The 27,767-nt window shown below is 32.9% G+C and overlaps 2 protein-coding genes and 1 long non-coding RNA gene across 7 annotated transcripts; 1 reads left to right on the top strand and 2 right to left on the bottom strand.

Moving 5' to 3' along the window:
* Positions 1 to 809: 809 nt before the first annotated feature.
* On the bottom strand, positions 810 to 16,405 carry CLUB (TRAPP II complex TRAPPC10/CLUB). Its single transcript, XM_012215242.4, has 21 exons — positions 16,094 to 16,405; positions 14,954 to 15,183; positions 14,543 to 14,724; positions 11,539 to 11,722; positions 11,089 to 11,179; positions 10,287 to 10,447; positions 9,356 to 9,445; positions 9,063 to 9,224; positions 8,780 to 8,841; positions 8,478 to 8,568; positions 7,963 to 8,126; positions 7,608 to 7,818; positions 5,572 to 6,117; positions 5,240 to 5,452; positions 4,639 to 5,032; positions 4,439 to 4,529; positions 4,197 to 4,281; positions 3,797 to 3,986; positions 2,454 to 2,752; positions 1,434 to 1,524; positions 810 to 1,327 (listed from the first exon to the last, which is right to left on the bottom strand). Exons 1-21 carry the CDS (start codon positions 16,155 to 16,157, stop codon positions 1,152 to 1,154), a joined length of 3,777 nt encoding a protein of 1,258 aa, XP_012070632.1. The 5' UTR covers positions 16,158 to 16,405; the 3' UTR covers positions 810 to 1,151.
* Positions 16,406 to 17,365: 960 nt separating this feature from the next.
* LOC105632792 (Cyclophilin-like peptidyl-prolyl cis-trans isomerase family protein) lies at positions 17,366 to 24,039 on the top strand. 5 transcript variants are annotated; one of them, XM_037639795.2, is made up of 12 exons: positions 17,366 to 17,623; positions 19,022 to 19,228; positions 19,314 to 19,430; positions 19,673 to 19,768; positions 20,386 to 20,493; positions 20,687 to 20,736; positions 21,514 to 21,616; positions 22,471 to 22,524; positions 22,854 to 23,012; positions 23,109 to 23,231; positions 23,418 to 23,467; positions 23,571 to 24,039. In XM_037639795.2, the coding sequence occupies exons 1-12, from the start codon at positions 17,432 to 17,434 to the stop codon at positions 23,680 to 23,682; spliced, it is 1,371 nt and encodes a 456-aa protein (XP_037495723.1). In that variant the 5' UTR covers positions 17,366 to 17,431; the 3' UTR covers positions 23,683 to 24,039. The 5 variants fall into 5 exon arrangements, with proteins under 5 accessions (XP_037495723.1, XP_020534629.1, XP_012070630.1 ...); XM_020678970.3 differs by having other exon boundaries at positions 17,368 to 17,623; positions 18,968 to 19,228; XM_012215240.4 differs by having other exon boundaries at positions 17,370 to 17,623; positions 18,968 to 19,228; positions 19,314 to 19,403.
* A 196-nt stretch (positions 24,040 to 24,235) lies between these two features.
* LOC119370856 (uncharacterized) lies at positions 24,236 to 25,393 on the bottom strand. Its single transcript, XR_005178398.2, has 3 exons — positions 25,268 to 25,393; positions 24,899 to 24,934; positions 24,236 to 24,493 (listed from the first exon to the last, which is right to left on the bottom strand). It is a non-coding gene; the product is annotated as an uncharacterized LOC119370856 (long non-coding RNA).
* Positions 25,394 to 27,767: the final 2,374 nt, after the last annotated feature.

The following is a 27,767-nucleotide window of genomic DNA, read 5'->3' as shown; positions in this document are numbered from 1 at the left end:
ATTTAGATATTTTTATTTTTATTTTTATGAATTAAGTCTATTTGACATTCTCAAAAGAAAAATAATATCCTACTTCCAAGTTTTGCTAAATTCAATAATTTTGTTTATTTAATTATGCTTATTAAATCACATATCACTCGACTGAGCTAAACAAATAAAATAATTCTAAGAAAAGGAGAATACCTATTTATCTTATAAATAGAAGGTACTATTTTTGTTCCATGGAAATATACCTAGTTCTAATTTTTATACAAAGTAAGAAGATATAATTAATATGTTTAAACCATAGTTTTTATTTATTATTTTCTTTTATTATTTTCTTAATATATTCAAACTAATCTAAGAAAAATAGAAGGTATGTGATTTAATTAGTTATTTATTTCAAGATCTGATTAATATATTTGTTCATAAAGATGCACATTCAATAGAGTAGAATAAGAAATTGTAAAGTATATAACTTTTTATTAAAATATATTTATCTCTGTCTACCGTACTTATTTTAATTTGCCTCTTTCAGAATATATTTAGGATTCATATGCTAGAGATATTACTATGTAATATAAACTGCATTAAAGTTACACTTATAGCAAAACTAACAAATAATGATAAACTACATATTATACATATAAATAATACCCGTATTGTTGATTATTTTTCAAAAAAAATTCCCATATTATTGAATTTTTCTTATTTTAATTTGAACCATTTGCCAGTCTCAGAAACGGGTAAAAAAAAAGTCATTAGATATCAATGGACTTCCAGCACCAAATTTTTTTTTAGACTAAAAAAAAAAAAAAAAAGAAAAAACGTATCTCGATTTTAAAATTTTGATTTTCAGTTTGAGTTCTGTGTTGTACATGAATACAGAGTTCCTTCTATACATGAGCAAGGACCTTATACAGGAGACAGCAACACTCCAAAAACAAAAAAAGAAAGAACTACCTATCTGCAACTAAATTCAATGAACTCAACTAACCTCTCTTGATTCTCTACAATGGTAGACATACAAATTTACAGATTTTAAGGTAACAAAACTGGATATGTTTCAGCATATCCTCTCCCTTTAGTTGTAACTTTCCCAAATTAAAGAAACTATCCAACCTTTTTTTCGTGGAAAATTAGGATGGTCAGAATACAAGAGCCAAGAACAACTATGCTGGGATGCAAAAGGAGGAGCTCAAAACAGGAGGCATGACACAAACCAGATGAGGCCCAGGAGGATTGCTACTTATATTTGACTCGTCAATATTTGGCAGCCCAAGTCGAGGAGGGCGAACATAACCTGCCACTAGAGGCACACATAGTACTGAGACGACTATCCTGGAACCTGTAATAATGAAGATAAGGTAACGTATAATGCCACTAAATGATATTTCTTATGGTTTGACAGCTACTTGATATATAAATTAATGCAATCAGAGTCATTTAGGAACCTTGCTTGGTGGAGAGAGAGACATGCCCTCTCTTGCGCCCAGCAATCATCCAATTCTCTGAATTTGCACTGACTTCATACAGAACCTCACCCTGTCCCATGAAAAACAAACATGATCTATTAATTTATCAATAGCAAGTAGGCAACAATTAGTAATTCTTATAACTTGATTAGAATTGCCATCAGATTTCAATGCCCAACACCAAAATCCCCCAAAAAACTAGGTCAATGACAATATTAAGTTTTCTCCCAATTCTGCCAAACTCTTACTATTGCCAGGAAACCAAGAATAAAAAGGGCAACAAAAAGTTGTCATATGCTTGACAATAAATTTGGTTTCCACTGATACAGAGGAAAAGAGGAAGAAAATAAGACAAACATAATAAACGCCATTTTCAACTAAGCAAATGGTGTCAGGCTTTGTCAAGGGAGCTTTTGGTTTTATAAATGAGATGAACTGGGCTTAAGGAAATCAAAGCAGTTGATATGTTTTGTTAGAAAAATTTGAAGGAAAAAAAAGAAAAGAAACATGGCAATGAGCCGATACTTAAAAAAAGACCAAATACATAAAATCCGACCCTATAACTTTTGCAAAATATCTTACAGCACCCCAAACTTTGTGAGGGTCCTATCGTGCCTTCAAATTTATGAATTATGGTGACATTACACACCTCTCTACACTATCAACAACAATTTTCATGGTTTTGAACTCTTATATGCAAAATATTAATTTGCTGTGTGGTCAATACAACTTTTAAACAATAACTTTTATTTTTTAAATTATTTAATAAGTGTTTAGTTTATCTAATTTTATAAGCTAGATTATTCAATAAAATAATTTTGTAAGATGAAGCGTTTAATATTTGTAATTTTATAGTTAAAGTGTTCAATAAATCAAAGTAAAAGTTGAAAGTGCCACAAGGTTTTTTTCGAAAGAGTATAAGGGGGAATTTATGCATTTGGCCCTTAAAAAATTCAGGAATTAGCTGCAACTTACTTTTAACTGCTCATAAGTACTTACATTCTGTTTAGAAATTTCATCATCTTCAAACCCCTTCAATCTTTCAATCCTCCACTTCATGGTAACAAGTTGCCCAACTCTTAGGCCAGCAGAAGGAAGAGAAAGAAAACCAACAGCCAGGCATGGGTCAAGCACAGGCCTTTGCAGCATAAGAACACTCTTGAAGATCAACTCCTGCCTGACAACCTCAGGCCCATCTGGTTCCACAACCACAGGAGGATGTGCCCCAATTGTTCTCTCACCGGAAATTCCATATCTGATGTTTAATATGCTCTCAGGTTGACTTGCCTCCACTTCATCTGTAAACCAGAAGCATTTTATAAGTGATAATGTCCTGGGAAGGTGTAAAAAAGTGGTAACCTCAAGTAAGAGGAAAAGAAGCTTGATTTAGCATCCTTTTGTTTCATGGACAACATTGTCCACAAAACAAGTTCTAAAGTTTACTTTATTTGGCCAACCAGGAAAAGCTATTCAATAGGATATTTTTTTCTCGGTCAAAGGAAAAAGACAGACAAAGAACCCACAAAAGAACTGCAAAAGCACGTATCCATTAATCTACCAACCATTGCAAAGTTTCTTTCTTATTCATTGAAAGAAAGTTTCATTTTACAATTCACTCCATACACCAAAAATCAATCTCAATTGATTTTCAATACTACAACCAAATAACAAAAACAAATCATTTTATCATAAGGTATTTATAGATAAAAGTTATTTTTGGCAAAAGAGACAGTAGAAATCTATAAAATCTAGGTGAACATGGCAAAAGCAAGAGCAAACATGTCAATGTGTATTTTCAGTTGTTAGAATGTTCTGTGGTTCCTTTCTTCTAAATACATTAAAATAGAGCAAGGAGTTACTCTCTGAACCTAGGTAAACATGGCTAAAGCAAGAGAAGACATGTAAATGATTATTTTCATTTTCTAGAATGCTCTGTGGTTCCTTTTCTTCTAAGTACATTAAAATGGAGCATGGAGTTACTCTCTCAACCTCCTAACTTCTAAAGCTAGATTCTCCTAATCCCTCCAAATAGCTGAAGACCTCTATGACCACATCAATATCAAATTAGAAGATTGAGACTTCAATTTCCAATTTTGATAATTACCAAATTGGCCTAGCCATAAAGTCCAGAGGCTTTCGAAACTATAATCCCCATTGCAAGAATTTGTGTAGTTACGTGCATCAAACAGACGTGCATATCCCAGAATTGGCAATCACCAATCATTATAACAAATTGGCTAGGAATTTAATGGGAAATTCCCTTCTTGATCCAAGAGACACATTTTGACTTTTTTAAATACTAGAAATACACCATATTTATTAATGCAACCAACTATCCATACCTTCACCGCTCATCTTCCCTAAGCAAATACTGAACAAGATTCCTCCTCTAGACATTGGAGAAATCACATGTGGAAAAAAGCTTGAAGTTGGTCTTCCATCACCTTGTCTAGCATGAACAAATCCGTCTTGAAGTTCAAGCCAAGCATCGTATATGGTCAAAGTGGCCTTCAATTGGGAATGTAGTATAACCTGGAAGTAGTCGTTAACATTGACATGAATATAAAAAGAAAAGATCACAATAAAGATAATTCATAATAATCCTAATCACATAGGTATATACGAACTGTCAAGCTCTAGAGAATCCAACTGAAATAGTCAAGGTCATATGTGTCAATTGTTTGGGAATATACAAGTTAGGCAGGTGATGAAGTATAAGAATTTAGAATATTTGTGTTATACCTGCAGAAGCAGAATACCATCATTGCATTTATCTACAACACGTGTGCTCACATGGAAAGGGTCAGTGAAATGCACAGCTATAGTCCTGCATATCAGGGCAAGGTGATTTAATAAGACATCTGATAGAGATTGACTGACAGAACAAAAAAAAAAAAAATAAGGAAACAAAAAGGAAGAAAACATGAAGAACAAAGAAAACAAATCTGTAGTATAATCTGGGATGAGATGGATTAGAGCAATGCCTTTCAAATATCTGGTTATGAGATGCTCCAAATTCAAGTTTCAATGCTATTGTTCTCATACCATCCACAATGCTCTGTGTCTGAGGTGTACCTGTTCATGACAAAGAATACATTATAGGCACAAAAAGTATTGGATGGAAAAGCAAGCACATACACAACAAACAAATATGGAAACCAGCAAAAGTTTCATAATTTATGACCTGAAGATGACCCTTTTGGAAGCGTGTCACTGATTGCACAAATAGGGATCCAAAGAACAGAATTCACATCACTTGCCCAATCTGGAAAGTCTATTTTACCATCATGAAGACATAATCGTTCAAGTTCTTTATTAGCTGCCAAAGAACAATCTTTTTGAGAGCTATATGTGTTTTCGATATCAGAAGCACTCTTTGACACATTGCCAAAGACCTCCATCTCAATGACATGTGACTCTTCAATCTTGAGACCTGGACCAGTATCAACATGCAAGACAGCGCCTTTGAGAGGGTAGTCAATGGGCTGCACTATAATCCCAACCCACTGAGTTTCATTTATAAGCAAAGCAGATGAAACAGCTGCAGTGAGATCAACCAGAGGTCTTGGCTTGAAAACCTAAGAAAGGGAAGGCTCCATTAGATGAAATCATATATCAGCCAAAATGGATGACCAGTTGAGTCCCAGCTCATCTACAGCAACAAAGTGATAAAATATAATTGGCAAGACCACACCTCTCAGTACAAATCATCATAGATCCCAATATTTTTTATACTCCTTCCAAAAATTATTGGTTTATTGTCTGTGGATAATGAGAAATATTACCTTCAAGATAGGCCTACTTGGCTTTTCATAACTCATAAAATCATCAGTGTCGGCTGGGCCGCCCTTGGAAAAATTATGTGATCTAAACCCCAAGTGACCTATTTGCCCAGTGAGAACACCTAAAACATAGGAACCTGGCTTCTGTGGGGGTAAAGCAAGGGTAATTGTGTTCCTGCCAGGCTTTAGCACAGTGGCAGTAGAACTGCTTAATGCCTGAAATATCATATGAAATTCTTGAGTTATAAAGAATGCTGTAGGCCTTGACAATTGACATACCAACTGTCATGGACTTCCATGGAAATGAGAATCATTTATTTCAAAGGAAAACATACCTTAGCACTTTCATCAGCATTAAATGTAGCCATCAAAGTGAGGCTCAGTGAATCAAGAGTTATATCATCAGGAAATCCACTCCAAACAGTTACACAGAGAGTACCAGGATCCCCATCACATAACTGCAATGCAGGTCCAGGATTTCCAGAAAATGTAATTAATGATGAGACATCTAAGGGCACAGGGTCCTTCATCTCACTGTGTGCAAGACGAACGACCTCTGCCTGAAAAGCCTGGCGCTCCTTGGTTGAGAATAAAACATTGTCTAGAGACAGCAGTCTCACACAGGATGATAAGTAGCCAGCTTGATCATTCAGCATTTTCTGACACTCAGCCAAATTTGGCAGGACATCGGCCAGTAACTCTTGCCATACTTCACCAGAATATAGGGCACAAACTTTCTCATAGGACTTTGCAGCCAGATCAAAGTTTCCATGCCTGAAGCAAACTGCAGCAATTTCACCATCAAGGACCACCCCATGTCTTTTCCACCAGGATTGATGGTAATTGTCTGCAGCACCTTTGGTAAGCTCAAGATATTTTTGCTGCCATGAAGAATATAAGCTTGATAAAGAACAAAGAACATCACTAGGTACTGATTCAAACACTGAGGAAAATGTTTAGACTGTGATGTGAAAGCCCTATTTAGCACAGCACGGAATAATTCAGAAAAAGTCAAGTATAATAAGCCAATCTATTTGAGAATTCAAATACCAACTAATTGCTAGCTCTCAATAACTCAAATTCTAGAAGAGTTTAAATCTCTTGAGAACTACAATCATCACTCCTCAAATGAATCTACACAAAATCTGAAACCTGGTTCAAATTTGATGGCATATCATTAGAAGTAGGAAAAAAAAAAAAAAACTCGAATTCACTAATACAATTTTCCGTCATCCATACAGGAATGAACTGTCTCTTCTTCATAAAGTTAAATTTGCATTGAAAATGACACCAAAAGGGCTTACATATACATGGACTATATTTACTATGATTGCACAGAGTTACAGCAAAAAGTTGATCACAAGTGAAATGTCTCATCACCAAACAATTAAGTTTATACAACTACTTTCTAAATATTCAAAAGCTTAACAATTCCTTTCTCTTTATGGTCCACCAAATACCCAAAAGGATGGCATCACTAACATTGTTGCCGAAAGACATGCTATAAATATAAACTTTACCATCAGAGTTTCAAATTAATAAACATGCACAAGACCATACAATTAACAACCACCTATCAACAATAGCTTCAGTCAAAAACCAATAACTTATCAAAATTTAGATGAGAATTATGCCAAACTGAGTTTTATGCTTCCATGTCAAGGTTAGTAAGAAGCATACTACTTTGGAAGCCTAAAGCTAGATTTATGGGCCTGTAGGATGACGAAAAGAACATTTTGGTCTAAGAATTAGGGCCCCTGATAGCTTCGTTAGGCTATTTGAGTCTTTCAATCACAATATAATAGTAATCAAGTAGTTGGGATCAGTAGTTTTCTTTTCTTTATGCTCAAAACCAGATAAGAAACCAGCCCCAGAACATCATGAATGAGATTTCTAGCTTCATCAACATTTCCTTCCAAAATATACGAAATCATTTCAAATGCTATCTCTATCAATAATAATATCAAACTAGTTCCCACGAAGCCGCCAAAGTTGTAAATTTTGAAGTTCATCTGCTATCCAAAACTTATTAAAATTGAATTTTAGTCTAGCACAAGCAAGTCTCAAGAAGCATGAGGCGCAAGAGCTGATATTTATGTAGATGGAAAACAACTCCAGGGTTCTTTCAGAAGCAACACTTGACCAAAAAAAAAAAAGCCATTGAAATTGCACTTTCAATTGCCATGGAATTGAAATATCCATCTTTAAATTGTCCAATCTACACACTTTTTAGGACTGGAATTAATTATTTGGGTGGTTGAACAATGAAATTTGGGCATGAGAAATCCAACAGAGGGGGAAGACTCCAAAAAGAGAAAAAAACTAGAGAATGGAGCAAAAGATGTATCTGTACAAAGGATCAATTTGATACCTCAAATTCCTCTAAAGATGACAAGAATTTCCATAGATCAGCATCAGAAATTGTATGCTTGAGAGCATTCTCAGCAGCAACATATATTTCAGCAAGTCTCATAGGTCGATCCATCGAGCCATCAAAATTTCCAGGTGAAGAATTAGTTCGTGACATAGAAATAGTACTTGTTTTATGGAAGGGGGCAATCCTTGATCCATCTGAAGCTGATCTGTCACATACATATCAATTACATTAAAACTTAAAAATCTCAGGAAGAAAATGAACAGTGAATCAGTATCGATTATTTCCAAAAATAAATTGTAATTTGAAGAACCAATAGCAATACATTTGCTTCAATTCTTGAATCCATTACCCATCAATGAAAGTTGAGTGGCTATCAAAAATTTCAAACATGTTCCCAGCAGAAAGTGATGCCCTCCGCCGATTTGCCTCACGCAAAAGTACAGAAGGTTCAAGAGGCAATGGTTTCCTTTGAATGCCAAAGTGCTTAATCCTAGGAGTAGCTTGAAGGACCGCCTACACAGAGATAAAATGGTCAGTGATACTTTAATGGAAACTTAAAGAAAGTCATTCTTCAATAAGAAGAGAAAAGTGAAGGCTCCATCTAAAACCCTGAACCATTTGGTGTGGCCATCAATACGGGTCAGCTCATAGATGTTCCAGCAATTGCCTTCAAGTTCAAATTCATTACATTTTATTTTTTAATCTAAAACAAACTTCATGGTTGTCACTTGAAACAATAAGAAAAAGTTAAATAATTCATCATGTTATATGTCATAAAAAGCACAAAATAATGTAGTTCACATTAAAAACACACGCCTGTTATCCTTTCAACTCCATATTTGGAACCACCACCTCAAAATTTACCTTTTCCTTCACAAGCACCTGAGGAGAAGTGTCAGGTGGAACTGAAGGCCAAACTGCAGGTTTAGGCCAAGGTAGCATGCTGAGAGAAGCACTGCTCAAAAATTTAAAAAAAAAAAAAAAAGAAGAGTTATATATATGGTTCAATCAGATGTAAGAAATCCTATAAAACAATGTCACTGTAACAATTACAACATGTAAGTTCAAGTTTCCAATTACATGATCAAGAAACTAAGTAAAAAAAAAAAAAAAAGGAAGGAAAGAAAGCTCAGAAGTAAGTTATCTCTTCAAGGTTCGATTTTCACCTGTTTACTGGACTCCTTTCCATATATGCTCCGTACCCAGTTAAATACGCAAGCCTCATGAACTGCCAAATTGTAATTAAAATTCCTTAAAAGTCCTTTATGAGGCACCAGATAATTATGGAAAAGGAAAATTCTAGTAGCATCAAGCAAACTCCCACACAGTTACTGAGATAACCAAATATTTTTTTTTTTTACAGTAATTTGGTTACATGTTTTAAAAATATAGAAGATAGTTGCATCACAGGGTAAATAATTAAACAACTGAAAGAAGAGATAAGTTTACCTTTACTCGACATAGCGAATAAAGATCACCCTGAAGACGGTAGAACTCTTTTTCAATGTCAGGTGCCAGAACCCCATCATTATAATTAGAAGCAGTGGCGTTGATTATAGCCAAGCAAGCAGTTATTACCCAAACTTCTCGCAGACAAAAAGGCAACATAGTCTAAGACAATCCGAGAAAAGAGGGGGAAGGAGAAACAGGAGAACAGATGAGAAATGATAGCATCCAAATAAAGTTTAAATAATCATGTCAGTAAGCATCGAGAAAATTTATATAAAATGGCTATCTAATACCTCATGCAGGGTAAGGGCCTCAGAGAAGCTGATTATAAATCGATAACCCCTCGATGCCACCTCAAAGGGTCGATTCAGTTTGAACAAAAGCTGCAGTGCAAACATAGAGGAAGAAGTCATCAGGTGCAGAGAAAAGTAAATATTTAACAGTACTTGATAATAAAACTCTCATGTAAACTTTCAGTGAGATAAACATTTATTGGTGAGGAATCTCTCATTTTTCAGCATCAGAACATTAGAACACCGTAATTTCTGTACTCCTCAAGTACATGCACTGGAAGACCCACTTCTGGCATTTAAAAAATCTACTCAAACACACATAAACAGGAGGTCAAAAATTTTGGATTCTTCCTCATTGATATCTAAAGCAGTAGATTGCCTGAAATATTATGTAACAAATTAGCCGAATTTAAAGGTGTGGGTATATCTCTCTTTATATGTACCACTGTGCCTTTGCATCACTTTGTAAACCACTTCTGGCATCTGAAAAATCTACCCAAATTTCATATAAACAGAAAGTAAAAAATTTTGGTAGTTCCACATTGATATCTATAGCAGTAGATTGCCAGAAATTATTATGTAATATATTAGCACCACTTAAAGGTGTGGGTATATCTCTCTTATGCAAAGGTACCAATGTGCTTCGTATTCAATTTGTATATTTAAACATACACAAGCACAGAGAGAGAGAGATGAAAAAATATTAAAAATCATTTAACAAAAACATCCACCCTCAGCAGATTCAATTACTCGAAGAAAGAATTACAAACCCACTAGAAAAGGAAGCAGCAATAGCATTTATATATAAACAGACTTTGCATAGTTCATAAAGCAATAGAGATTCTTCCTTTTCCTTTTGGAGTAAGGATCTTATAGAGTTTGTCTCATGCAATGTATTTAAGAACTTCAAGTAAATGCCAGTTCTCCACACCTTTGATTGACAAGCAAAGAGATACTGCCTAAATTCAAATTCTCTGAAGGAGTCATCTTGAACAATTTGCATCAGAGGTTTGTTTCCAGGATTGAGCAGTGCTGCCCGATCATCACCGTGGTCTATTCCTCCAAAGTCTCTCTGTTTCCCAGCTACATTAACTGCTTTTTTGGAATAAATTGACCCATTATTCCTCAACAATACAAAGGAAAGGAAAGTATTGAAACATAAATAGAAAGGTGCATCTGCTGTCACAACTCACAAGTATAACAATGAAGGAAAGGTACATCTACTTAATTTCATTGGATATTTATAAAAACAGGATGTACATATTTTCAATATCATACAAGCATAGAAGCAGGTACATTTAGAAAAAAAGGTCAAAGGATACTTTTAATATATGTTCTTTTCATTATTATTTTTAGACATGTAATCTTTTATTCATTCTTCCTATGCACAAATATTGCAAACACATCTTTAAAACAAACTAAGTTTTGTTCTATATTTGGTTGATATCAATTAATTTTTGAGACTTGAACGAAATTATACGATTTGCGCATGCCAAAATAAAATTTCAATCACATTATAGTTTTTCATTTGATCGTAATTAATTTTTACAGAATGATATACTTTTATTTTTACCAAATAAAAGATTATATTTTTAACAATAAATAAGAATTATGTTTAGTATTTAAATAAAAACATGCTAATAAGAAAATATACGAGTATAGTGCACATGATAAAAAGGCTAGTTAAAAATGTTTCAAGATAGCATAGGTAGCATAAATAGATGCATAGGTACCTGTTTCAAGATAACAGAGCTCTAGCTCATCATATTCACATAGTGCATCTTCATGAAGATGAGCCATCTCAAACATAAAAGCCAGGCTCTCCTGAACAGAACATATATTTTAAAGACCGAAGAATAAATGACCAGAAGTAGCCAAAACAGATTAATATTTATGTGTGTGTACATATATATACACAAGGAAGCAAAAGATCTCTGAAAGAAGAGGCTCCCTATCTCAGTGGGAAAAATTGCAATTTTGCTATTTCATGGAAATTCAGAAATGTAATGCTCTTAAGGAAGAAATCGTTTCAAAAATATGCCTCGCAAAATAATTTTAATCTACATGAGAAAGGAGAAAGCTAAACATGGCAGTGACCAACTCTCATTCAAATCAGAAATTCTTGTAGCCATAGCCCCCTTATCACATTAGCCTGGTCAAGGGGAATTGAGAAAAGGATCAACCTTCAAAATAAAAAAATTACAGAAGTTCCAAACTGGCATGAAGCGCTGTTCACTGAGCTTTCGTATTTCATCCTCATAAAATTGTACGCGTCTATCCAATGTATTTCTTACACACTCCATAATTTTGGACTCCAGATCTTCCCAAAAATTCGCTTCAGGGCCATGAAAATCAAATTTACAGCACCTGGATAAAGCAGAAGGTTTAGAACACTCTAAGGGGAGGGAGAAAAAGTGTACCCCATGGCATGAAAAATGAAAAAAGCATTTTATTGACAGAAACAGATAAGGGAGGGAAAAACAAGAGTTGGCCGCAAACCCAATTATGCAGTGCATTAGTTCCCATAGATGATGCTTTAAGAACAACATTCACAAGTATGTAAACAAATGCATTCTCTATCTTGATTTCCAGATAAAAAAAGTGAGACAGATTTAAAGGGGAATGTAGAAAGCCCAATGTTTCTTAGAAATTCATCAAACTGCACCCATGTACAAAATATCAAAACCATATGCAAGTACTCTCAACATTTATTTGATCAAGTTAATCTTAACTTCCGAAACATCCATTTTCTCCAAAATTTTAGGTGCTCTTCTGTTCCACTCTTAACTCATCATTAAAGGCTTTCCCATTTAGAAACATCCATAAACGCTAGCAAAACTTTCCACGTTTACATTTCACTAATTCTTTTGTTGATGTCAGAAAACTGGACCACAATATCCAATCTAACTGGTTAGTGGTCCAGTCCAGTTAACCACGTGTTGACCAGGAATCAACCTGATCAAAACCAAGAGACCACCGTCAAACCTGATGTAAACTGGCAAGCACTGAAGAAACCTGATTCCAGTAAAGCTACTTTGTCTCTAACCAAGAAACTTAAAACCCTAAATTGGAAAAGGTTGTTTGAAAGAGGAAATAACCAAAACATAAAATAATCCTAGCATGAAGTATGGTTTTAGATAGCAGGTCATGGCCCCACTACCATTATGCCATATGTAAATCAGGCAAAACAAAGGCAAGGGCAATAAATAAACATGATATCATCAATAGCCATAACAACTGCTACCTATACAGAAGAAGTTCTTCTTCTTTTTCTTTTTTTTTTTTTCTTTTGGGGGTTGCCATTTCCAACTTTTGCTCCCCAATGCAGACAACAAGAAGATCCAAGAAAATCAAGATTTAATATAGGGTATATATGGGACGTTATAGATTACTTTCTAGTTCTTTGTAAAATTTATATGTCTACCTAAATAGTAAATAAATTAGTTTCCCATATGATATCTTCAGTCTCAAGGGTACTTTCATGGATTCCAGCTTTGTTTGAAATATTGATCGGATGTCCTTTAGGAATTTATTTTTGTTCAGAACTTCAGAGGGTTAGGACTAGTTTTACAATTTAGCATTTTGAAGGTTTTTAAGATCAATTCGAGGCTATAAGTAACTATGATTGCAATGCCTACAAATTCAGTTTTTAGTCAAAAAAATTCCAGGAATTATGTTTCTTTGTGTTAATGTGGCGCAATTTAATACTAAGTATGATATCTAGAACGTTCACTTGGGAAGCCTAAACTTCTCCATTTTACTATTCACATGCTACTACTGTTCACAGCACTATTTGCTCCTTAGTTACTCTTGGTTACAGGTGTTTGGTTGTTTACCTAGGTTGTATTCATTCTAGCTAATGAACCCCTAATTCATTATATAATTATAATTAGAGGTTTCTGATAAACCCACAGATCCAGCTTTCTAGCAAACCAAAAATCTAACCTGAACAACCAGCCATGCAAGCTGTCATACTTCATCCAGCCAACATTTCTCTTTTTTTTTTTTTTTTATCCTTCTTGAACCTATATCCTTCAAAAGTCCTGCTACATGGAATTTTAGCTTGATATGGAAAGATTTTTATTTAATTTTCACCTGCAATAACAGCATGATCCAGAATCCACAGGGATGGTTATAATGATAAGGTAATTTGTTAAATCTCTGTCTCTTTCTGGTTCTAGTTACTTAAGTTGACCTGTTATAGTATAGACCATGAATGCAATGTCTTTATTTGATTCATTTATGTGTTTATGCATTTCTTAATTTCAGTGAACTCCTTATCCACTTAATGCATTTACAATCTTCATGCCAAAAATTTAAAAAATATTGTAGCAACAAGCCATGATCGTTACATTACAGCTGCATGGCCCAGTTTCAATAACATGCAAACAAAACTTTGATCTAAATATATGTGCCAAAACACCTCCTACGGCACCTCCTATCCAGTTTCCTAAAGCAAATTGAGTCAATTTTGAGGTAGGTGACAAGAATATTTTTATTTTATTGAAAATCCCTGAAAAGATTTTCTGCTACTGCTTTATTATTTAAATCATTCATTCCCCTTGTATTCCGAAAAAATCAAAAATTCATTATGAAACCAAAATCTAACAAGTATTTGTAGCTCCCTCATTTGGCTTATTAACAATGTCCACCCACTCCTGTCAAAAAAGGGTTGGAAAAAAAAAAAAAAGAAAAGAAAAGAAAAGAAAAAGAGAGAGAAAGAGAGGAAAAAAAATTACTACCATTGTTGATGCCACAAGCCTTGGAATGAAGAGGCAACAATCTATCACATTTGCTTTTTGCCCCCAGGCATGTGTGTATAACACTCTCTTAAGAGCACAAGGAACGATGGCTAAAGGCCCAATCACAGTCCTCACCCACATTCATCCTCAAAGAAACCACATTTACATCTTGTTGTGCAATAAATATTTTTTATTAATGTTTCTCCCCTATGTCATATCCTAATTGTTTAAGAATAGCTGTATTGGCATGTCCATTTTGTGTCATAAACAATTCCTGTATTCATGTCTATGCAACATAGCCGATTAGCAGTGGTTGCATTTAAATTCCAACATTTAGTAATAAAGCACACAAACAAAAAAATGTGAAGGAAAGAAATAATGTTTGATGATTTTCATCAACCTATCAATCGAACAAAAAGATTCCTATCCAGTGCTGAAAGTTTACCTCCCTCTTTTCTTTGAGCTAAAATCAACTTCAAGCTTGGCATATACTTTTTTCGCCATTTTTGTGGCATTATCATTACTTGGATGAGCTCTAGATACAAACACAATAAACCATTCCCGTTCGTCATTTTGGACAATTAATTTGAGGCGTGGTTTAAGAATGGTTTTGAACTCATCAAGATCCTAGAGAAGACATGAACATAGTAGAGCAAGAAAGTTAGAGATTACATAATTGTGCACAAACGCATAAGAAGAGACAAATCACCAACCATAAATGACAAGGAATAATGTAAGCAAACTATAATATTTTACGTTCTTTCTAGAGTGATAAAAATGAAACCCACTAGCATAACCTAGTTTTAGAAAATTTACATCAGAACGTATGAACGAGGCCAATGTTACAGCAAATTACCTCACATGTGACAAGAACCACGGTTACATATGGCTCTCGAAACCAGAATAACGATTGCTCCTGAGGAAACCGACTACGGAGCCTTGCATCTGTGGTTAATATGAATTCAGCAGGCAGACTTTCGACAAAAACAGGGTTACGTGTCTTGTTATTCAAACAAGCTCTCTTAAATGGCAGTCGCTCCTCAAATCTTTCCTTGATATTGGGCCAAAGATCGCTTACATCTTCAACTGGAAAAAGTTTGTTGCAGAAATTTAAAATAAAAAAGTCAAGCAATATATATAATGATGCATAGCTTATACAGAAGGAGTCAGGAATTGGAGCCTTACACCAGATTGCAGTAGCAGCACAGTTTGGATGAAAGAAGAAAAAGGGAGGTTCTTACATAAAATACAAGACTATAAACGCCAAAGCATGTAAAATTCAAAACAGTCAACTCCACCTCTCTCTAGTTTATGTCTTCAAATGTTTCCTCTCTAAAACACAGTTTTCCAAAGTTCAACTATCATGGAGCTATCAATTGCACCATAATGAAGCTCGTCTATTACATCAAGAGTACAGGCAAGGGTAAAGAAAAAAAAAATACTATTACTCTCATTATGGTTTTCAGCAACATTTTTTCCCTCGTGAGGCATGCCCCATTAAAATTTTAACATATTTCCAAAATAATAATAACAAAAACTTTCACAAACTAGTTTAACTTCAATTGAATTTCGTATCAGAATTCATTTAAACTTGCTGGCAGAAACAGACCCTTTTCTAAAGCCGTTTACTTTCACTAAGACTAATCGAAAACCAGGAGATAACAAAGTGAAACAGGTCCATTCATAAACAAATAACAAAAATGCAGGTCCAGCTTAAAAGCCGTGTCTAGTACAAACATAAAATCTCAAATCAAACTCTCAACTAAGCACATTAATAATTGGATCCTCAAACTTACTTCATCCCAAATCAATTACTTTCACTTCAAGTCCAGTTCAAATCTTGTCCCATAACTTTAACATCCCAAATTATTACCAAAATTCTAGCATTAACAATGGCGAAGCCAAATCAACAGAGAAACCTAAAAAATTAAAGCTTGATCCGAAGAAGGAAATGCAAAAGTGAGACCAAATGAGAGAGGGAGAGACGGAAATTTACCTGCAATTACGATGTGATCACAAGAATTTTTTATTGTCTGAAACTGAGCTAAGTAGTTCGCCATTTCTCGATCTACAGATTTCCTCGACAATCCATAGATCGATAAATATACATAGATGCAGAGAGAGAAGTTGAGTGAGTTATTATTGCTAAAGCTTTGCTTTGAATTTGAGTATATATGAATTCACTCGCTTCTTCGGTTGTTGTGAACTTTGATTCACTGCTTACTGGTGATCTAGTGCTGCGCTATGTATGGTAATTGGGATTTGCGACATTGATCTGACCGCGTGATTGAACCTATACTTTTTCTGTGTTGCTCCAAGGTAGCTCACTAACTTGTTTGTTTTCAATGTATTTCAAGTAAAATACTATATAATTAAATTGTCAAAAATGAGATTATATTGTTGATAATTAAATATTATATATTTTTATTGTCTAAGGATAATTTGATAAGTCATATATTTATACTAATGTGCCACTAATGCTGAGAGGGAGTTTAAAAATTTGTTTAGAAATAACAGTAAAATAAGAAAAAATATACTCCTTAATATTCTTAAAGTAATACCAATACATAAAAATAATTGTAGGGAGTAATTGTTTATTTTTTTTAAACGAGAGTTATCATTTAGTTTTTTAAATGGAAATAAATAGAAAATTATATATATCAATATAACAGTTAAATTATTTAAAAATAATAAATCCTATTCCACAAAAACACATTCACGAAGAAAGCGAAGTTGAGATAAATATAAAAGAATAATTATTTCAAAAATTACTACTTAGAAGTTGAATTATAAATAAGAAATACTCTGTATATAATCTATCCATACACTAAATGAATAATTAATTGTTATTAAAAATTATTATAATTTAATGCTATATTTTATAATAATTTTTTGTGAAAATTAGACAATTCATTAATCATTAATATAAATAGCAACATAATGTTCTTATAAAAATAAAAAATACAAATATATAAAATTAAAATATTTTATTTAGATATGATTTTAGCGGAAAAGGTTAGTCGTTAGTCATTTTTCGATAGGATGATAACAGAAATTTTTCGTAATATTGTTTTTTTTTTTTTCGAAATTTGTTAAAATTGATTCTGCGGTAAATACTCTTTTTTAAAATAATAATTATTATTGGATTACCCTTAAATATTTTTTAGATGAACAAAGAAAATTAATAGTACGTAGAGAGAAAAGGCCAAAAAGAAAAGAAAAAGAAAGCATGGCCAATAGGAAACATCCAGATAGGATTGTATAGATAGATGAGGCGCGCCAAAATACCTCTCTCGCTCTCACAAAGGTAACTACCATACATCAATTTCAAGTCATGGCTCTCCCTTTATCCTCTTCCATTATCAACTCTCACAAGCTCTCTGTCACTGTCTCAATTCAAAAGCACCATTTTTTCTCTACCCATTTCGCATTTCGTCTCGATCAAGGCCGTGGCCACGTCACAGCAACAGCCAGACATGGCGGCCACATTAGAGTTCGCTGCAAGTCTACACAGAATTATGCAAAGGTTGGCTTTTGATAATATTTCGTGTTTTGCTTTTGATACTGTTATTGCATTTCTATGCTTTATGCGTTGGGTCTTTTGTAGATTTTGGTTGTTAATTGATGGAATTGTTGCTTGCAAGTATGGACAAAGAGTTCTAATTTAATGTCTAGAATGCAACCAAAAGTCGAACTTATTATGCTTATCTGGTTGCAAACGGTACATTTATGCGTCAGATAAAATGCAAAATGTAAAAAGGGTGTTTTCTTTTCTTTTTCCTTTTTTTTTTAATTAGTCTAATTGTCAAGTGCCTACCCGTATTGAATGGAATTTCGGAGTGTGTTGTGAGTTTGTGTGTCACAGAGGAATTTATGCCAATCAAGAACATTCTAGTATGTGCCATTTTGATAAAATGTCAATAATAGTATTTATGCCAGCATTAAGCCCTAGCAAGTTATACCCCAATTTTGTGGCAGTCCGTTTTATGTGGGTTGGGCACTTGGGTAGACTTAGGTTTCCTTTATGTCATTCATAGTCTGCCTCTTGTAATGGGTAGACTTGTCTTTTCTTTACGTATTTGATGATTTGCCTCTTTGTAAAGAAATGTATGTGATTATGGGAAAGCACCTTTTTGTTTGTGTAAGTCTTCCATGGTTCAGGAACATGAGTATGTCTTCCATGATTGTACATGAACATGACTACAGGTTGGTTCTAATATCTTATTGTGAGTCTATCTGGTGAGTCGGATGTGTAATTCCATGATTACTTAATGAAATGGTTCATATGCAGGCTCCTTTAATTTGAACCCTCTGCATAATTCAAATATCATGTATTTTTAGAATTCCATTTCTGAATAAATGTTCTTTTCATAGGAAGTGAGAGGATTCAATTCCGAGAAGTCTAATTTCCCCCTCTTTATTACAACAACAACAACAACTAAGCCTTAGTCCCAAATTAGTTGGGGTCAGCTATATGAATCTTTTAGCAGTATATTGGCTCGAGTCCATATAGAGCAATAGATAAGAATAAATTTATATCCCCACTTTATTATGTCTCATTATTTTCCCATGGTGATCAAATGACATTTGATGAAAATATTGACTTATTCCTGCTGTATTTATACTGGGGCAGTTCAAAATACAACTTGTTTTAAGTAGCTATACCTTGTTTTATGGACGCTCAATAAATTCTTTTGTTTTACTTTGCTTCCACCAACTTTCATGTTGAGGAGGGTTAGAATGAATTTGCTGGTTTCCTTTCCTTAGGGTCTTCCAACATGCTTGTTATAAACATAGTGGGACAAAAAACTAAAAAAACTATAATTCCCTTGGCAAGATATTTTTATGAAATGGATTTTCAGCCATGCAGGATGTGGCTTACAGGCAAGGTTTTCCTACTAATTTATACACATCAATTATTAAGCATGGAATGAAGAAACTTGAGAGGCTGATTGCCGTGATTCTTATTGTCGTGCAAATTGCTTCACCACTACCTCTGGTTGATTGGGACTTTTGGTCAATTTCTCCAGCAGAAGGAGTGCTTTATTCTCCAGACACCAAGGTCCCAAGAACTGGGGAACTTGCTCTGAGAAGGGCTATCCCTGCAAACACAAATATGAAGGCTATACAGGTTCTTGTTAATTGTTCAATTCATAATTATCTCCTGCAAATGAGAGAGTGATCAATTTGCTGATAATCTTACCTTTTGTTTGCAGACTTCTCTGGAGGATATTTCATTCTTACTAAGGATTCCACAGAGAAAGCCTTATGGAACCATGGAAGGGAATGTGAAGAAAGCACTAAAAGTATGCGCTGCATTGTTTCAATACAATGTAATAAGAAGTTCATAGTATCATATCGGTGCTGTCCAATCACCATAACTTATTTTTGTGAAACAACTCTGCTACTCGGACCATGTCTGTCTCATTAGTTGCATGTACAAACTTCATCTACATAGTTTTGTTAATTTTGATGGCATCAGTTCTTCTATCATCTCTTTTTCGTTTCCGACATAATCTGCGTAATTGCTTAATATAAATGTTTTCGTAACGATTTGTTTCTACATTAATTTCAGATAGCAAAAGATGAAAAAGATTCTATTTTGGCAAGTATACCAGCAGATTTGAAGGAAAAGGGGTCTGAATTGTATGCATCTCTCATTGACGGAAAGGTATGGGAAGGCACTTTGGAAGATTATTAGCTTTTATAGGTGAGAGAGCTACATAGTGTTATATCTTCTTTTCTTTCCATCGGCTCATATATGCTAACTAGAAGGCTAGGGTTGGTTGACTGAAAAGAATACATACGTGCACATGTCCATGGACACATGCGTACAGCATATATATAGGCATTTGTGTTTGTACAAACACACAATCAGACACCTGCACACAAGTACATGCTTTTGAACATTGGATGAAAGTTATTTTTTACTCAATCTCAAACTGGTTTTGATATCGACTTCAATAGATGATAGAGTCCACTTGGTTATATTTTTCATGGGTTGAATAAATCACAAGAGCATGGCCAGAAATCAACATCTTATTACTGGAAGATAAAATGATAGCGATTTCTGGATGTTGTGTCAATTTTGCTATCTGACAAGTGCCAAGCAGGGGGGAAAAAAGTATATTACAGCGTCTAAATTACTTAACCCTTTAAGAGATGATTTATCTTGGAAAGTTTGTTGGATTAGCAATAAGAACTTTATTCTGGTTATTTAATAACAAGATATTCAGTTTCTATATGGTGGAATTTAGTGGACTAATGGTTTTGCACCTTTTTGGTTAGGGTGGCTTGCAAGCACTCCTTCAATGTATTAAGGACCAGGACCCGGATAAAGTTTCTGTTGGGCTTGCTTCTTCACTGGATACTGTTGCAGAGCTTGAATTGCTGCAGGTAACCAGGACTTCTCGGCAACACTATGATTCTTCTCATGTGATATATGTGCAACTCTCCAAAATTTCTGACGCATATTCTTTAGTATTTTTTAAAGGAAATCTGCAATTTTTACCTGAAGAATTCAATGACATTATTGAGCATGCTTGGAAATTCAACTAAACTTTTTTTTTTTTTTTTTTTTTTGTAACAGGCCCCTGGATTGTCATTTTTGTTGCCCGAGCAATACTTGAAATATCCAAGGTTGGATCACTTTGGGATTATACTCTAGATTCATTCACTGTTACAACTAGGATGCATAAACCAATGGACGGGTGTCTGGTGGAAATGATTTTGATGAATCTGATTTTAGCACTATCTGGATTGTTCAATCTGATTCTAATATGATATCCATATGATAAGTAAAAGCTAAGATAAATTCATGGTGATATAAGAATGATTCTATTTTTGAATTGAAAAATAATTATTGTGTATTTTTCTTGCCAAGTACATTTCTTAACATGGTTGGTGGTGTCTACAAACTTTTGTAGTGGTTAAATCTGGTTATCCAAGATTCTCGATTTCCTATCTACTTGTCTTCCTTCTTACATAAAATAAGTTCAAAATTTTGAGGTGGCTACCTACGCTTCATTATAGATCAAGGCATATAAAAACAAAATGTGAATTATAGAAGAGTTAAAGTTAGTTATAATGAACAAATGGAACTGTCAATGCATTGGATTATTGTATCTGTTGCACGTGGAATGTTCCATGAAAATTGGACAAATTTTGCATATTATTGAAAATTTTCCCTTCATGTTTTTCGCTTGCTAACTTCTTTGTTTGAAAGATTTGTCTATTATAGTTGGTAGTCGGTTTGCATAACCTCAGTTTTTTATTTTTTGGAGATTATAGCTAATTTGTTTCTTTGACTTCTTTATGCAATTGACTTATCTGATTTACATATTACAGGCTTTGTTATGTCTAAAAGGTATATTGTTTATCAATCAAATTGGAAACTTAAGATTATTTTCTCTGCAGACTAACAGGAAGAGGAACTGTAGAATTTACCATTGAGAAAGGAGACGGTTCCACATTTTCCCCTGAAGCTGGTGGGGAACCAAGGAAGACTGCAAAAATTCAGGTTTGATAAATTTAGTCATTCCTAGGGAATGTGACAAGCCAGTGTTGTCATGTTATTTTTATTCAATATAAAGAATATTGCTGTTTATAATTGCTGAGATCATTTGCTGCCTAAATCATATTTTACATATTTAACTCTGTATTAACTTACTGCTTTAGGTTAGTACTGCTTTTACAATGAATTGATTTTGCCTTCATCCAACCCAGACACCATCTCCCTTTAGAAAAACGAAAATGATGGCATGGCTAACTGAGTAGAAAACTAAATTCAATTAAGAGATATGACCTTAAAATCTTAATTTGTATGCAATTTTGTTTCAGTATCGCACCGCATGATTTAAATGATTTTTCATTTTCCTTGGATTTTGCAAATTGTGGATAAGCAATTATTTATTTATTATTTTTTATCTAGTGTATAGTTCTTGGACCCAATTATTATTATTTGCATTTTAATTCATTCAATCATGCCAAGGAATTTGAGGAACTAGTATATCCCTTGCTCTTTCCTTACCCAATCTCTCAATTATGCCGAAACCTAGCCACATCATTTACAACTACTTTGTACCATAGTCCTTTATATTTTTAATTGAGCCAGAAAACGGGACACGTTGCAGGGTCTCTTGGATTATATTTTTTGTTTTCTTTGCACTAATAGATGGCTGTATAATTTATCATAGTGTTTTGAGGTGGGGCATTTTCTTTTTCTCTCATGGCTATCCAGCAAAGAAAATTTTTTGTTATGGCCTGAACATCATGCCTAAATAAATATCAGCATTGGTAACATGGATACATATAACTTACAGCATTTATTTTCCATATATTTGTAACCAACTGATCATTAACCCATGGATTCAGGTTGTTCTAGATGGATATTCAGCACCTTTAACCACCGGGAATTTTGCAAAACTGGTAAGGTAGTTGAACCTCACCTCAGTCTCATGGAATCTTGGCTTGTATTGCTTTATCAATCACATTTAATTTCATCCCAGTTATCATTTTTCATGACAAGTAATGATGATTTAGCATACCTTTTGAAGAAGTCTAAAACACCAATTACTGGAACTTTATCTTTCCCTCTCAGTTCTAGTTTGATCATCTCAATCTTTATTTCTTTTTTCCTTCCGATAGCTTGCTTTAGGTTTGATCTTATGAAATTAAATTTTCATAATGAGACTTTTAGGTCTACGGACACTATGTGCCTGCTTATGCACACAAATTACTAACAGAAAATGGTTCAGGTAATTGATGGGGCCTACAATGGGACAAAACTCAGTTGCACTGACCAAGCTGTTCTCACAGACAATGGGAATGATAAGAGCGCTGGTTACAGTGTTCCACTGGAAATAATGCCATCAGGACAGTTTGAGCCCTTGTACCGAACAACATTAAGCGTACAGGTAAGCTAGGATCACATTTCCAATTTTAGATACTTATGGCAAATGTAGTTTCTCAATATCTAACTATTTTTATTTTCTTCGTTTATCATATGGAAGGATGGGGAATTACCGGTGCTTCCACTCTCTGTTTATGGAGCAGTTGCAATGGCTCACAGTGAGGTTTCTGATGAGTACTCGGCGCCCTATCAGTTTTTCTTCTATCTGTATGATAAAAGAAATGTAAGTGCTATCCAATTTTCCCTTTCAAAATGATATTATCCCTAAAACAATAAAGTTTATAAGTCATAATTACATCTAAGTAACATGCTATATAATTTCTGGTGTAAATGACATGATTCTTTCATTAAAATTTCCATGCGTGCCTATAAAGTAATTGCTTTGCTGCTCTTGTTTGTTTTCTTATAGGCTGGCTTAGGAGGTTTATCCTTTGATGAAGGACAATTTTCAGTTTTTGGGTACGTCTTTAGAGGATTATTTTCTTGTTAGCATATTTAATATAGGGTGTTTAATGGAATGATTCATTTAGTTTACTTGATTTCACATTGTTCAAATGAGCAGATATTCAACTACTGGGAGAGACATCCTTTCACAGATAAAAACTGGGGATGTAATCCAATCTGCGAAGCTAGTGGAAGGTCAAGATCGCCTTTTATTGCCAAATGAGAGCTGATATTTCTCTTTCCACAGAAGGAATGCCTTTCATTCTTTCTATTTCTTGCATTTCTAAATTCAATCAGCCCGATTTTCTTGGTTGAGATTCCGTTAAAGATTTTTCTTTTAATCTGTCTATTATGACAGTTTCATAATTGCATTTGAAAATTTATATTTGCTAAGGACACTGCTATTTGGCCGTGGATACAGCTTCATATGAGTCTGCTCTATTATGTTCCTTTAAGCCTATTTCTGTCACAAAATATTTGAGAAAAAAAGAGAAAATAAATAATTACTGTATTGCAACTATAATGTTTAGACTTTAATTAATAACTATATAAAGGCCTGCATTGCGCGCCGATTTATTTCCTTATTATATATCATTTTTTTTTATATGAACAATACTACTCATTAAAAAAAAATGAAAGATACGTAGAACTTTAAATAAAAGATTAAAAGTGTAAAAACTTTTAAGATATCATCAAGCTGTTACACTTGATTTTGAGCAATAATATATAGAATGGGATTATATATTATATAATTATATAAATTTATATAATCAAACATTAGAACATTAGATAAAAAACATATGCTAAAACTAAATTGAAACAAATAAAGAATATATTACATTTATAAATACAATTCCGAAATTATTATGAACTCATGCAGAACCTAAAAATTTAATAACCAATTGTACATAAGTAAAGAATTAATTGGCTGCTTTGCATTTACCTCATTCGCGCTCTTAAAAACCACTTCTCGTCCGACTTGCATGTTTTAAGCATGCCGCCAGCGTTCATCCTGAGCCAGGATCGAATTCTTTTCAAAACCTGATTTGCAAGCCAATCCATAGATAAAAAGAGAATAGATGATTTAATAGTTAAAAAATTGATTTGCAAGTTAATTCATAGATAAATATAGATAGAATTATATTTTAAAAGTCCTAATCAATACTTTTTTTTTTTTTTTTGAAGAAACTAATCAATACTTTTTAAACAATAGAGTAAATGCTAGATGAATAAAAATGATAAATGAATGATTTTATGATATGAAAATTTCTAAAAAGAAAAAAGAAAAAAGAAAGATACAGCTTAAATTAAGATTTAATTTAATTTAACTAAATTAAAAAAACCATATAAAATAAAATAAAAACAAAAAAGTTACAGGAATGCATCAACAAATCAAGAAGAAAACTCTATAATCATAATATAATAGCAAAGCAATGAGTTACTTACTTCGATGGACTTAAGATTGCAAAGAGAAAAAGATTTCTGCCAAAAAAAAAAAAAAAAAAAAAAAGAAAAGAAAAGTAATTAACATTAATTTGAATTCTAAACCAATGAAAAAAATTAATTATAAGTATGAGAAAGCGGAAAGCTATGTGTAACCATAAATTAAACCATACTAATTATAATAAACAACGTCATAATATCTACCACGAATGAAGAAATCCATTAAGTTTAATTTAAGTAGATCCCAAATCAAGAAAACGAACAATCAATTGTATTTTATATCAACAACAACTCATTCAAGTACAACGAAAAAACTGAACATCAAACTGTGATAACGAGAATCTAAAATTTAGAAGTGCGAAAAATTGAAACCTGGTAGATGATGAACGACTGCTTCACTTTAAAACATGATTTTTCTATTACTAACACTTTTACATTTAGCTGCTTTCAAAAATCTCTACCCTGAAATTAAAGCATATTGAATTTTATATATAAAAGAATTTGAAACTTTTAAAAAATTTATGTTGTTGATATAACACATTATATAGTAGGAGATAAAGATAATAAATAATTAAAATTTTAACATTTTAAAAATATAAAAAAAATTATAAAATTAGTTTAGATTTCAGAAATTGTCATTATCACGGTTAATTATTAAATATTAATTTATGAAAAAAAGGTAAATAATTAAAAATTAAAAAAATTTGTAAACAAAAAAAAGAAAAAAAAGAAATTGTGAAAGAGGAGAGTGACACGTCATACTTGTAAAGTTTTTCTTTTTTTTTTCTTCAGGATTATATATATACTAGTCATGATCCGCGCAAATTTTTTATATTTTATTTAAATAATTGTTATTATAAAATATTGTATAATTAATTATATTTAAAATCTCCAAAGATAAAATTGATTATTTGAAATTTTATAAAAGGATGTACATCAAAAGAAGGATTATTGAAATTTTTATATTCAATTTTTTTATATAAATTTTAATTATATATCTTTTTATTTATGTATTATCTCATGATTTTAGTTAATAATGTGTTACTCACATGAGGTTTATAATCTGCTGTCATCATTAAATACAATAATAAAAAAAATACTAATTCATCATTTATTTTACCAATGAATTAAACCTATATACAAAGGTACTAAATTAAATAGATTTGTCTCCGCAACATTTTAAATTCAAATGAGTTCCAATAACCACAAATAATAAGATATATTATAGTCATATTTGAATAATATAATTACATTTTATATTTATTTTGATTGATATATTGAAATTATTTTTTAAAATAAAATATTTTTATTTTAACATTATAAAAATAAATCTAAAAAGCTCTTATGAATATCGTATTTTATTGGACTTTATCTTAATAATTTTTTATGACCAACTTACTTAAAATATATCTCAAGTAATCTAATCGAAATGTAAAAAAAAAAAAAAAAAAAAATGAAAATTTATATGTATATATATATGTATATTAAATATTTCTCTCCTAAATTAATCATTAAAATAACGCCTCAAGTTTTCTCTTTGTTTCAGCTTTCATATATTTATATACAGATATATATGTAAGGAATAAACTATTACGGTGAAATTAATTTTGAGCGGTTCTACTCATAATTTGGTATCTCTCAACCTTATCTTTTTTTTTTTATTATTATATTTTATAAATCATTTCTAGGATAAATTAAAAGTTGTGTATTTGTGATCAAAATTAGGAATTCTAAAAAAAAAAAACTTTAACCAACAAAATAAGATTTATTTGCTAATACCTATTAGCTGAACTCGATTCAATAAAGATATGCTCGAGCTCATAAATCGTAGCTTGAATTCGGTTTAATAATTTCAAAAAGTCAAACTCAAAATTTACCAAACTAAAACAAGGTTATTTTATTTTCATGTAAGTTTAATTAATTTTGATTTATTGAACTCACTTATTAGTTGATCGATAAAACTGACTCAAAAATTGACTAAGCTCGGTTTATTTATATAAGAACTCGGTAACTTGACTCGATAAATTTATTAAATCAACTCAAGTGAGTTTTATCAAACCGAATTTCAAGTTTATTATCCCTAGTTGGATCTAGAAATTAAACACCACCACTAAAAAACTAGTAAAAGAGAAAAATCATAGTATTTCATAACTGCATTTATGACAACGCATGCAACCAAATAATTTTGCGATGTTAGCCTATAGCTTGCATCAACAGCTACTGTTAGTATTATTGTTTTGCAATAGAAACAAGAATATCTATGTGCTTCATCTGTGGCCTTGCAAATTCATATGGCTTACAAAAATTTAGTAAACGTAAGCACGGATCAGATTATATGTACATCACCCAATCAGAAGAGATATTTCAGATTGGTTGCTTTCACGTCCAATGTTTGGGTGTGTGGAATTTTCCATGGGCTCAAAGGCCCACAATGAGTTGGAAGAGGAGGTGCTGATTAGATTACATGGGGCCCACAATAGCACCTGGTAGATGTTTATTATCCACGAGTTTTATTATTCTAACTAATGGCGCCCCTTCTCCGTCCAACCAAGATACGGAGTCAATCTCACAATGGAAGTCGGAAGACACTACTATTACGTGACTTTAGACACCCTATGTGAAATCAAACCGAACCATAACAACTCCAACCAGCAGCGACCCGAAATGCCTAAACCAACTTCATTTTATAAATATACGGTGATTTGTGAATGTGTTATTGAAGTACAATTTTGCAGTACTGTATGTTTGGTAGTGATTTTTTTAGTATTAAAAAGATTCTTGCCTTTCTTATGTGGACTACATTCATTATCTGGAAAGTGGAAACCCCACGAGAGAAAAGTATCGTCTGCATAACAACCCATAATAATACGCA

The sequence above is a fragment of the Jatropha curcas genome, chromosome 7 (assembly GCF_041381405.1).
Source record: "Jatropha curcas cultivar XTBG-Jc1 chromosome 7, XTBG_Jcur_1.0, whole genome shotgun sequence".
NCBI classification, from domain to species: Eukaryota; Viridiplantae; Streptophyta; class Magnoliopsida; order Malpighiales; family Euphorbiaceae; genus Jatropha; species Jatropha curcas.
The sequence above is the reverse complement of the archived record's forward strand: the minus strand, read 5'-3'. Positions and strand labels throughout refer to the sequence as shown.

Bases quoted from the DNA above. Each gene is read 5' to 3' on its own strand.
- LOC105632792 (XM_020678970.3), top strand. From the start codon at position 17,432: ATGGCTCTCCCTTTATCCTCTTCCATTATCAACTCTCACAAGCTCTCT. The intron at 21,617-22,470 runs GTTTGATAAATT...CCATGGATTCAG, and splicing joins GGAAGACTGCAAAAATTCAG to GTTGTTCTAGATGGATATTC. The intron at 23,468-23,570 runs GTACGTCTTTAG...TCAAATGAGCAG, and splicing joins GGACAATTTTCAGTTTTTGG to ATATTCAACTACTGGGAGAG.
- CLUB (XM_012215242.4), bottom strand. From the start codon at position 16,157: ATGGCGAACTACTTAGCTCAGTTTCAGACAATAAAAAATTCTTGTGAT. The intron at 10,448-11,088 runs GTACCTATGCAT...CCAAAAAAGCAG, and splicing joins GCTCTGTTATCTTGAAACAG to TTAATGTAGCTGGGAAACAG. The intron at 8,569-8,779 runs GTGAAAATCGAA...ATTTTTGAGCAG, and splicing joins GAAAGGAGTCCAGTAAACAG to TGCTTCTCTCAGCATGCTAC.